Consider the following 12,020-nt stretch of genomic DNA (forward strand, 5'->3'; position numbering starts at 1 on the left):
ACTTTTTTCTAGAAGTGAAATAACATGAAATAGACCTGGAGAAGCACCAGCAGGAAAACACGAAATAATTGAAATAACTTTCATTACATACGCCTATGTGAGCATAGTACAATATGTGGAAATGTTATGTAGGGTAAATGGCAGTGATCATAGGTTTCAAATCTCAATGAATTTTGAAGAGAAGAGAAAATTAGTCAACGGAAAAAATGCTGCTGCCGCCGCCGGGATTCCATCCCGTGACCTCTTGCTTTGCGGCGCAGCATCATAGTCCGCTAAGCCACCCCGGCGGGTGTGGGCACAGAGGCCTGTGTGATAGCGTTCAACATTCCAGAGCAAAGTGAGGGCTGTAGTGGAAGCCGTATATTAGTTTGTTTTCGGATTAATTCTGAAACTATGCAGCTTTTGATATCGCGCCTAAAGCCCAATACCCGAGTGTTCTTGCGGTCGCAGCAATTGGAAGTCGAACTAATGACCTCGTTGTCAGAAGCAGAAGGCCTATCCACCCAGCCAATACAGCGATACAAAAAAAGGCCAGAGGAAGATAACTTGAAAGCTTATTATGCCAAGACATAAAGAAACGATAACAAGACGCATTAAGACAGGAGTACACATAGGAATACTTAGTACAACAGTCGAAATAGTGAAAGAACTTCAACGAACCGTTACTATAATTTAACTCTGGTATGCAAAGAACAAAAATATAGCCATCAATTAAAGAACACCCACCCAAGGCTATGTTATCAGAATATAATGTTTTCAGTTGTTGAACAAAACGAAAAATCAAAACTTATGTTTTTCAGGCTGAAAGCTGTCAAAATTAGGAAGGCTGCACAGAATCATACAGCAAGAGAAGATGCACTAGTTTTTACACATTGGCGCACCAATTGGCACGGGCAGTGTGAATCACTCCATCAAAAAATTAAAGATGACGGGGTATACCATTTCGTTTGAACAAATTATCAAAAGGAAATGAATGTTCAACGGGTGAACCAGCGATGCGCTAAGTATCTGGGTGCGTGTTTTTAGCAAAGGCACCGTTTCTAATTTGCGACATGCACACATACACACCCTTTAATTCCTTACAAAAAAAAACTTGGCGCACCATTTTGCACCCCGTACAGAACCGCGAACTCGTAATGTTAGCCTAGTTGGGTTCTCGCTGGCACCGAAGTGGTCGTCAGTCGCGGACGTCGTCGAGACTGACGTAGCGCCTCACGCTACGCCAGCAGTCGTCGTTGAGGTCGTCCAGTTGCGTAGACCCGTCGTCTCTCGGGTGACACGTGACTCTCTCCCTCACGACGCCCGTGATTCGCATGAAGTCGTGAAGGCCTTGGAAAGTCCGGACGGCGGCTCGAATCGCGTCCGACGCCTCGGCCTCGCTGACGGTTGTCAGTTCGGCGACCTCCGCGACGAGCGCTGGGTGGTGCACGACAAGCTCGAGGGCCGCGGCGACGCGCCTGTCGAAAAATACACATGGTCCTAGAATTTACACTCACAGGATCCACAGATTTCCTCGTAATTATCAGGAACGGGAATGAAATGGGGGTCTACCGCTGATTTAGGAGCTACGATACACTATCGGCTAGACACACATGACTACTTGTATTTAATGTCTGCTGCTCCGAACACCATTGCACATCAAGCAAAACTGAAACGATTTCGTTTTATTCGGTACTGCCCTTGGAGAGCACATTCGTGCTGTAAAAATTAAATGTTACTTAAGCAAAAACCTAATTAGTACACATATCAGATATCAGTAAGCGACTCGCTGAGCTATGCACTAATGTAAGCTCCCTGCAGTGTGTCAGCAACGTAACTATATATAGACTTCGTGCTAGGCTTCTCGCGTCTAACTCACAATTCTTGCGCATCATAACTTTCTTGCGATCTGCGCAGAGCTCGCGAAACACCAACGAAATGACAGCAAAGGATGTGCACAGGCCGCCGGCATGTATGTTCAGACTCTGGGAACATCTGACAAAGCAGACACGTCGCATCACCGTGAAATTCATAGAACCAAAAAACATTAAATGTGTACCCTTGCTGGGAACGTACACCCGTGAGCAAAAGTATACGGACCACAGGGTCGCCGAAAAAACAGAATTTAGTCGTAATTAACACGCATAAACGGAAACTGACGAGTTCACTGGAAAGTTCGTAATGCCAAGCTTGGACTGCAATCTTTACTTTCAAGTTGCATTTCCAGGCGCAGGAGAAAATTAGTTTTATCGCGCAATCCCCGGTCCGCATACTTTTGCTCACGGGTGTACGTGCGTATAATCGTTGTCATTTATGGAAAGGCGTGTCTGGCTAGCACAGCCATCCCCTTCCTCCCAATATCTAAGGCATCCAGCACGCGTGCAACCTGCGGTCGATGGTGTGAAAACAGCATTGGGCCTTCAAATAATGGCGAGCGGGCACATTCACTGCAGTGAGTGCCAAGGAAGTAAGGTTAATCTTCGGATGGACAGTGAGCGCTGCTGTTCTTTGCATCTTAAAATTCGGACGGCTTCCATTCCATATTCTTGCCGTAACAGAAGGGAATTTGGTGTGCAATACCTATCTCACGTTGCAAGAATTTCAACACGTATTTAACATAATGTAGTATACATCACCTCTCTCCCACCGAACTTTTTGTTTGTCACTGCACAGATATCCGCGACATTCGTGCGTGGGTGAGGAAAAGTCGTCCACTTGGCATGGCTTTGCTAATCCCTTTTAGGCCGTGAGCCTGCCTATCTGCATAGGGGATGACGGCACAACTACCATTACTTAGTCAACTCGTGTTTCCTGAGCGCTACGTAAATCACAAGATAAGAACGTACCGACTTTTTCAGTTTTCAACTCTGTCGAACTGAGCTATGAGTCACTGCGGGGTTAATCGAAGTCAGCAGTGAACATTATGTGTCCGCTCGAAGAGCTTCAGTTGATCATTCACTTAACGCTTAGAATATCAGATGTGTCCTTAGCTTTTTGTATAAGAATGATATTTCAATGCATTAGATGTATTTCACCGTTCCGCTGTCTTCTATTTCACCGATCTACCGTATTGAAGGTAAGTCGCAAATGTTCAGACGAACTTCCTAGCTTGATCTCCGCCGTGACAGCGGCAGAATTGATCTCTGCCGTGATAGCGGATACAACTATACACTCACTTGTCGCAGTTGAACCCAGGCCGGAAATAGGATGCCAGCGCCACGAGGCTCTGGTTACGGCGCGTCACTTCTTCGAGTCGAGCAAAACGTAGTTCTTGTCGATGTCCACAGAGAATTTTCGCAGAAAGACCGTGGCGTTACCCGCCTCCCGAAAGGAAAACCACCGGATGCTCCTGCTGGACTTCACTTCACTGCATCGGCAAGCAGTTCGACGTCCTCGTTTCCAACGCCGAGTGGGTGCAGATACAGGACTCTTATGCTCCCGTTTTTTGATAGTCCTTCAAATATGGGCGTCCAGTGTAGGTTATCTGCCCGCTGCGCAACTTCGCAGCCATAAACTGTCAGCTTAAGCACCCGCAACGTCGTCGTCGAGCCTATGTAGTGTCCGAGTGCTGACGCTAACGCTCCGTCGTAGCATGATGCGTCGATGTCTAGTATCGCCGTCGTGATGTGGCTCAAAGTGGGCAGCGTCTGCACGATGCTTCGAAACGTTTGGCGCTCCGTCGCATCAAAAAAACTCACGCTGATCTCTGAGAACGCCCTGCATTGCAGGATCTCACTGTCGCCCGCGTAATAATCCCTTGCGGACATGTTTTCAAAGAACACCTTTCCTTCAACTCCAGTTTCCATTACTGCTTCACAAAGACCCTGTAGAACATAGGCACTAGAGAAGGGTACTCTTATCGTCACCTTCTTTGGCCGTCTCTTGCTTCGCAAGGCCAAGAAGAAGCTCTCCCACTGCTTTGAATTCCATATATAGGATGATAAGGTAAGTTCCTCCACTGTTTCGTTCTCCTTCAACGATACCAGCAAGCTGTTCAAAGTATTTCCCAGCTCGACAAGCCGGTGGCGGCTTTCAAAACTAACTTCTAAGCTTAAGAACACCCTGTCTTGTTGAAGTATTTTCGTTAAAATTCTTGAACTCTCGTCACAAAGCCAAGCGTCTTTAAAGTGTGCCGAGGAGATCCCCTTGTTTTCTAGAAGACCGAAGAGAACGTCCCGGATACTGTTCCTTGGATAGGTACCGTAGTGGCCAGACACTGCAAGTTTCCTTAACGCGGTCGTGTTAGTGACGTATTCCCTGAACGGGCTGGTGTTGTCACACCGACGAGCTGTCGCGACGACACTGTTAAGGGAGATGTCCACGATGGTGGAGTTTCCCGAAATGGCCGTCAAAAACATGATTGCATCTTTTCCTACAAAGGGCAAGTTGCCAATGTGCAGTACTTTCAGTGACTGTGTGGTGCGAACGAGAATCGACAGGACGGACGCAAACGTTTCTGTGCACTGTGAACGCGTGTCGCATGCGAGCTCTTCGAGGCGCGTCATGGAGGAGATGGCCATGCAGATGTCCTTGTGTGGTCCCAAGCTGCCTGTCTCTCGCAGATTCAATTTTTTCACGGATGTGGTTTGTTGGAAGGCAGCGCAAAGCAGCCCTTCGTAAATATTCAGCCTACCGCAACTCAACTCGACCTCCGTGATGCAACGGTGCCCCGTCAAGAGCCAGTAGAGCAGGGTGGCGGCGCGATGGAGATTTTCTGCGGGGTGGTCTCGTACGAACGTGCCATCGATTATCGTCACGGCGAGGTGGCCAGGCGTCCTGGGCACTTGTTTTAATTCTATTTCCGCCTGGCACAATACTTCGTTCCAAACGGACAGGCTGCTGAGGATTTGACAGGATCGGCCCTCGGCTGCTGTGCAAGGCATGCGGTAGTTGATGACCGTTCCCGTGAAGGTACTGACGAAACAGTCGAGGTCTGCAAGAGGAATCCTGTATCGTTGCACGGGCTCCGCTGATGAAGCTGCCGTGACATCTGTGTCTGCGAAGTCCGTCATGATAACTGCGTTTCAAGGAGAGAAATGACGTTAACTCTCTCGAAGCTAGCATTTACAAGCCATGTTTCCTTGACGAGCAACGCAACTCTCAACGGTGCACATAAATATGCGTTATGCCACAAATATAATAGCACTGTAGAGGCTCGCTGAAGCTTGGCCAGCCGGTCGACAGCCATTTCAGGACGATGCCTAATATGTAGTAAGGTGTTATTGCTGTAGAATGCAAGAGCAAAAGAATGCTATAGAGGGAGGTGCGTAGTTTCGTATTGTGGGCGAAACATCGATCTGCCGCAAACGCCATAACTGCTTCACTCAAGATGCACACCTGACCTGTTTCGGTACTGAAGAGAAACTGTCCAACACTCGACCTGCCCGAGTGGCCTCCCTCTAAAGTTCTTACCATTAAAAACGTTGTTCAGCATTCGGGATTGGCAAGAACAGTGGAGCTATAACGCAAGGCTATTTCAAACTTTTCTATTCCAATTCTGCAATCGGCCCTCCATGACTGGTCAAAACTTTTCGCGCTACCCCCCACTTCGCTTACCTGTCAATCGCCGACACCTACACCACGACAATGCCTCATCTGATATTATATGTGCAGTCTGATTATGTATGATTACACCAAACAAAACGAAAATTTCTAATTCGCCGCGTTCTTCGCTATTAGCCCTCCGCTGTACGTCAAACGTTTTCGGGCTGCGGCCAGTTCGTCTGTACGTCACGCGACGCCATAAAACCGCGAAAACTCACCGTGTCCAAGTGACGCGTACAGGTTTAAGACGCATTAATATGGCGAACAATATTGATTTCTTTTTTCTGAATAGCCGGGCAGTGCCCCGTTCTCAAAGGAATAGATGATGGCTGCCCGCCGACCACTCTGGCACTGGCAACTCGCAGCTACTGGGCAGCGTGGATTTATTTACGTATAATAAAAAAAGATTCTGCTTGGCAGTATACCATTATCGAGTCCTTTCAGTACGTATACGGCATCGCTCTACCAATTCTTCTTTGCTGAGGATCGATTTTAACAGCATTTGTAACCGTCCGTCGCACGCCGCAGCGATTTTCGACCTGCCACCGCAACCTAAGTAAGGGGAAGCGAACCGATCGCAGACGGCGGCACCACCATTTTCAGCGGTCATCTAGTTTCACAGTGCTTAGTCGGCCCCATCGAATCCCTCTCCACCTGAGCTTGCTTCTCGCCTCTTGTCAACCAGATAGATAAGAAATACTGCTCAATGTAGATCATGCGCTTCGTTTTGAAAGCAAAAAAAATCGACCTCCTATAAATGAGGTACGTGTTTGACTGGGCTTTACAAACAACGCTGCGGGTTACCGCCCGATGTTTGCGTCAGTGCTTACGTAAACTTGACGTGAGGAGATTGGAATAAAAAGAGATTGGAATAGTTTTACGTTTTAGGGTCCAGGCTCATTCCGCATGAGATGCCCGACCGTTAACAAAGCCGGTAACCATGTCACCTGGCAAATTACGTGAAAATGTCTTCTTGTTCGATAAACATAGGCTTTAGAAATTTGCGCTTTAGTAAGCAGGATAGCTTATGAAAAGTTCAAAAAGCAATAAAAACATACAACACACGTCACGGCTACTCATTTGCAAACCAACCTCGTCCTCAGCCCACGTGGTGATAAACGTCTAGCTAGTCTTTGCTGCTTTGACGGCAAATGTGTGTGAATACTGAAGTTTGTGGATCAAATCGAGTACGAATGTCCGAGAAAAATTGCCATCAGAAGTGCTTTCGAATAACGAATGTTTCCTCGCTTCTGAAGCAACATGAAATACTAAGTTCGCGTTTGCTAAAAAACAAATGGGGCTTATATACATTAGTAAGTGCATGTAAAACCGTTCACAGTTAGGCACCCGGACAACTGAGGAACTGAGGAGCAATTATACGGGCACCAATGACGGTAAGGAACAGGGGCATTTCCAAGAATTAAAATTCCGGGGGGAAGGGGAGGGGCCTAAATTTCAAGGGTGCGCGTTGGAGCCCATGCGGTAGTCGCACACTCGCCGTACTTCCTTTCGCTCCCCGTGGAAGTCGTCGCTTTTTCTACCCCAAGCCAGGTATGGACGATGTGTTCTTTCGCGTGCGTGCCCTTCTTCAGCCGCTATTAAACACAATTCCCCGACATGGGAAAAAAAGATGTTGCTAATTAAAGTGGTGCCTTGAGAAAAACGAGGTCGTGTGTAGGGTAAATACTGGTAACGAAACAAAAGAACAACGTGTAACCAGGAGCACGTACAATGTTATGTTCCCTGAAAGAAAAATGCCTGACACTACGACACCTCACATTGTTTTACTCGGAGCACTGGAGACCTGGTGATACTTGCCAAGTATTAAGCCAAAATAAATTCGTACACATAGGCCGCATAAAAGCTAGCCATCCTTTAGGAGAGACAGGAAATCGTTGAGCAGGAGTTATGCAACCTGAGCCTTCGCTCAGAAACCGGCGACATTTCCACCAACCGCGACTTAAGAGCAACACAGTCATTCAGAACGAACTTCCAAGCCATCCTTCTTTGTCCTGAAAGTCTCCAATGAGCGTTTTCGTTCCTTACGTATTCGAAAGAAATGGATATTCGACCACCTCTAGCGGCGAATTCTCGAATCGGATAACAATTGAACAGCAGCAACTACTCCATTCCTATTCGAAGTTGCTGATTCTCGAACATGTTTGAAGATGAGCATTTACATAAGTGCGTCACCATCACAGCCACCGCCACCCGCTGGAGCAGCCGCTGACGATCACAAAAATCATGAGTAGCACAGTCCCCGAAAACGGTGACAATAGGCTACAAGTGTAAACATGGCGGCTACTTCGTCAAAAGTGTCATTAGGTTAAAACGCACAGATCATGCGAAAGTGTAGCCCTCTTAATTCATGTTGGCTGGTGCAAGCTCAAAGGAGCCAGAGATGCTGTTTCTGGTGGAGAAACCAAGGCGTGACTTCGCCACGAGAAGTCATTCGAAAATCAACTCGCTGCTGCCTCACCTCCTGCGGTTTCGCAGCAAACCATCCGTCTCCACCTTATCATGTGTCGGCGCCAAAGAATGCTAAAAACGAGACAGTACAAGAAAACATAGGACAGCACACTGAGTTGTGTTTTCCTGTTTTGGCCCGTTTGAACCCTGTTTGTCTCTAAAACATAAGCAATCAACCCTAGTTTCTGGTATTATTAGATCTAGCCATGGTCGCCCCTCAAACATAAGCCATTTACCTCAACTCATTGTGTTATTAACCACAGCCTTGTTTGCCTCTAAAACATGAACAGTTTGCCTTACCGTGTGGGGTTACTGCATCACATCATTGCGTTAACGAACGGGGCTTGACCCAAACTCTTACTTAATGAAGCCGAGGAACACGTCGTTGCCCATGGAAGTACTGAGCTTTACTGCTAACCTACACAGATGTTCCTTCTTTGTGTTCGCAATCACCCACCCCAGTTGAAAAAGTGTGGAAATGAACAGCCATGGACTGCACATGCATTGAGAGCTGTGGCCAGTGAGGCCAACATCGACTGTCACGGACGCGTTGTAGTGCTTTTCGAGTGGTTTTCCACTAGTGTGGTCGTACCTATACACCTTATTCTGGCTAGCATCGTAAAAATTTATCCAACTTCTACGTAGCAGGTAATAGCAAAAATACCAACGAGTCTTTTTTTTTTGCAGACTTCCTTGCATTCGTCTGGAGACTGAGGCTTCAAACATCCGCAATGTATTAACGACTGCTTTGACTGAGCACTATACTGCCACTGGGTACCTCGACAACAGCATGCAATTCGTCGTGAAGCAGCCGGCGAGGTAGTTGAAGGAGCTCCGGTGGAGGGAAAGGTTAGAGCAACAACCCGAGAACAACAGCGCAGTAACAGTGAAGGAGGTCAGTGAAGGACCAAACACTCTACAAAGGACCTGTGGTGTTTCATCCTTCATTGGTATTGCCACTGAGCTCTTGTTTTTAAACTGTTGCTCAAACATCTAGCCCAACTTCGCACTCTTCTTCGTTGCACAGCATTTAGATCGCTACAGCTTTTAAATCGAAGCTTCCTTTGCCTCTTCCGTCGACTTTTCCGCTGTTGCTGTCGCTGTCTTGCACACGGCATCGAAAGGTGCTTGAGAGCACGTGGTAGGAGCGCAGGTAAGAACAATAGGCGATGTCAGAAAGCACGCTCCGTCTAGGGCAAGCATTTCCACAATGCCCTTTGGAGCTCCCTGGGAGTCACCGCAGTGCCTTCTGCCAGGGAAAGCATTGCAGAGACTGCAGTGTCTGCCGCTGTGCTCACGCGCCACAGTCCGCAGAGGGAGCAGAGAGAGGAAGCAGAGAATGGGTAGAACCAGAATGTTCTACCCATTCAGTGAACGAAACGAGTGAACAACTTTGACACTCTTCGCTCGTGACAGATCGCCGACCCGACGTGGGAGAGGGGCAATGCGACGTCACAAAATTTGCGTGGTGGTCGGCGGAAACGTGCATGGAAAGGCTATATATACCACTACATGTGGCAGCAGCTGAGTTATGGTGCGGAACGTTTCCGATGTTATTGAAAAATAAACATTGCGCGAATTTGCCCTGTGGGGAATTGACGCAGGGCGTGCAGATGCAAATCCGCCGTAACGGTTCACGGCGTCAAGACTATATACACTGCGCAAGCGGTCGCCCAACAAGTCAAATCTTCTGTACCCGACGCAGTGTCTTAGTGGCTATGACATTGCTAGAAGTGGCAGTTTCGAACCAGACCTCAGCGGCCGCGTTTCGACGGAAGCGAAATTCAAGAACGCTCGTGCACTTAGATATAGATGTATGTTACATCAGATTGTAACAGATACAACATTCAGATTGTCCTACTAGAGCGGACAATCTGCTGGGCACACAGAAGTTTTTTCTGTCTCATAATCGTATAGAAATAAATATTATAAAAGTCAAATAGTACATTCAAGAATAGCAAGGGAAACAAACAGCGAAGAATGTATGTACGATTCCTATTCAAAGTTTAGAATATTCCGACACCACTGTAAAAACCTATCCCTAAATTTGACACGGGTATACGACGCGTCCTCATACTCTCTTCTAGTCCGGCAGTGGCTGCACATGGCGCGGCCCCATCTGGGAGGTAATATGCGGCGGGTGCAAAGATCAATCGAGCCGAAAGGGCTTCCATGGCTTCGCGCGCGCAACGTCCTCGCGTGCCTATAGCGTTCGTGTATAATCTCAAGTTTCGGAGAACGCGTTGAAGCTACAAAAGCAGCAGGAAGCGTTCGCTCGCTGCATCCGTTCTTCAGCGCACCAGCGTTCTGACAGCCAGGGTCCACGAACTGTGCGCACCATAGAGTTTCCTTTCCTAACTCTATGGTGCGCGCATGGCACCATGATTTTTACCGCAAGCGTCACTGGCCACCTGGCGAAATCGCCGGTGAAGCCGCGAAGCGAGCGTATGAGGAAGGCGCTTGGGCCTACGTGCCGGCTCCGGTTTGCCTACAAATTTCGTCTGCACATTTCATTAATACTAAGGCCAACGACAACGCGGTAATCTGAGGACAGAAGTCCTTAAGCGTCCTTCGTACTCTTTAAACTAACACTTTTAACACAAAGGCTGACACACACAACTCTGAAATTTCGCTGCTGAGATGTTTGCGGCCAATGAATTACGGCAGTAAAAGTGAGTATGGTGTGAGTGAGGAGGATGTGAGTGAGGACGTGAGTGGACAGTGAGTGAAGATGTGTTGAGCTGCAGTTGAACTGCAACGCAGCTCAACAAATCCTCAACCTTGTCGTCCACACTAACCGTTGAGCAGCGTGTCGTGTTCTCCCAACAGGTGACCGCTTCAACTCCGTGCGCGATACCCAGCACCTGTGCACGGCAACCTATACACCCCCTAACAAATGTAAGTTGGAGGGAATTAACGGACTGCAAGAAGCCTAACCGGGAAAGCAGATAGCGCCGTGGCCTATGTTAGACGTACAGGGAGGCTACACACTTTATCCCTATGATACAGCAACCTGGCTGGCATGCAACAAAAGATTCACTGGTTATATTCAAGCGAAAGTTAAAATACGCGACATCGGGGGCGTATTCTCGGTCATTCAATTTCAGGAAGTAATCACTTTCGTGTGATCTCGCGACACTAACTGCCAACGTGTCAGTGCCTATTGGATGCAGCGTTTCTGGCACTGTTCCAAGCACGCTGTCTTTGCACAGCGACAGGCAAGCTATTGTCCAAAAACCCCGGCGCATCATCTTCTAATCCCTTTATATCTAATGACATGTAACCGATCGTGTCCGTATAAGTCAGCTACCATGAACACCATAGAACATCGCCGTCAAAAGCTAGGGTTTTCGCTGCAGTGTAATTATAGTATGTCCACACATAAGCTTGGTTGCTCGCTTGGTCCTCAGTGAAGTGGACCAACCAAATATGGCGGGATAGGCTAGGAATCGGGTGTTAGCAGGGGCCAAGAAAATAATTTTCACGAACTCACCCAGTTGTTCTGTGTGCTTGTTTGCTTGTTGTTGCCTATCGAGCTTGTGGCTCCTACCCACTATGGGCCAAGAAACAGGTGGATTATTCCAATTTAAATGAAAAATAACATTTCAATACCTGTATGGACTTAGTGCTGTAGAAGGTGCAATTAACTGTTAAAATCAAATTGATAATAGCGGGAAATATGGATAATCATTCATTGAAAAACTACGAGGGCACCTAAGCGCTTCTTATGAGTTGTGAATACGAAGGCATTATTTTCCAATTGAACGCGGCTGAGCCGTCCTTCGAGTTTGACGCGGCGAGTAATGTTTTCGAGCTTTGTTGGGACGTATGTGATCGAGTCTTGCGATTCAATTTGTGAGGGTTATTTTTTACAGCGAAAGTGCTTATGCGGACCTTGTGCCGTCCTTGTCGGAGTTTGCTAAAACTATCATCATCAGCAATGGCTCGAACATCGTCGTCTTCTTCCGCAGCTTAAACCACAGCTGGCTCCTTGGCGCCCCTTGTATGCTCACCACGCGAAGCACTCA

The 12,020-nt window shown here is 47.6% G+C and overlaps 1 protein-coding gene across 1 annotated transcript; it reads right to left on the reverse strand.

The window, feature by feature from the left end:
- Positions 1 to 1,037: 1,037 nt before the first annotated feature.
- On the reverse strand, positions 1,038 to 11,533 carry LOC139046732 (uncharacterized). Its single transcript, XM_070523440.1, has 3 exons — positions 11,486 to 11,533; positions 3,156 to 4,996; positions 1,038 to 1,457 (listed from the first exon to the last, which is right to left on the reverse strand). The coding sequence occupies exon 2, from the start codon at positions 4,989 to 4,991 to the stop codon at positions 3,339 to 3,341; it is 1,653 nt and encodes a 550-aa protein (XP_070379541.1). The 5' UTR covers positions 4,992 to 4,996; positions 11,486 to 11,533; the 3' UTR covers positions 1,038 to 1,457; positions 3,156 to 3,338.
- Positions 11,534 to 12,020: the final 487 nt, after the last annotated feature.

Source organism: Dermacentor albipictus, chromosome 8, assembly GCF_038994185.2.
Source record: "Dermacentor albipictus isolate Rhodes 1998 colony chromosome 8, USDA_Dalb.pri_finalv2, whole genome shotgun sequence".
NCBI lineage: Eukaryota > Metazoa > Arthropoda > Arachnida > Ixodida > Ixodidae > Dermacentor > Dermacentor albipictus.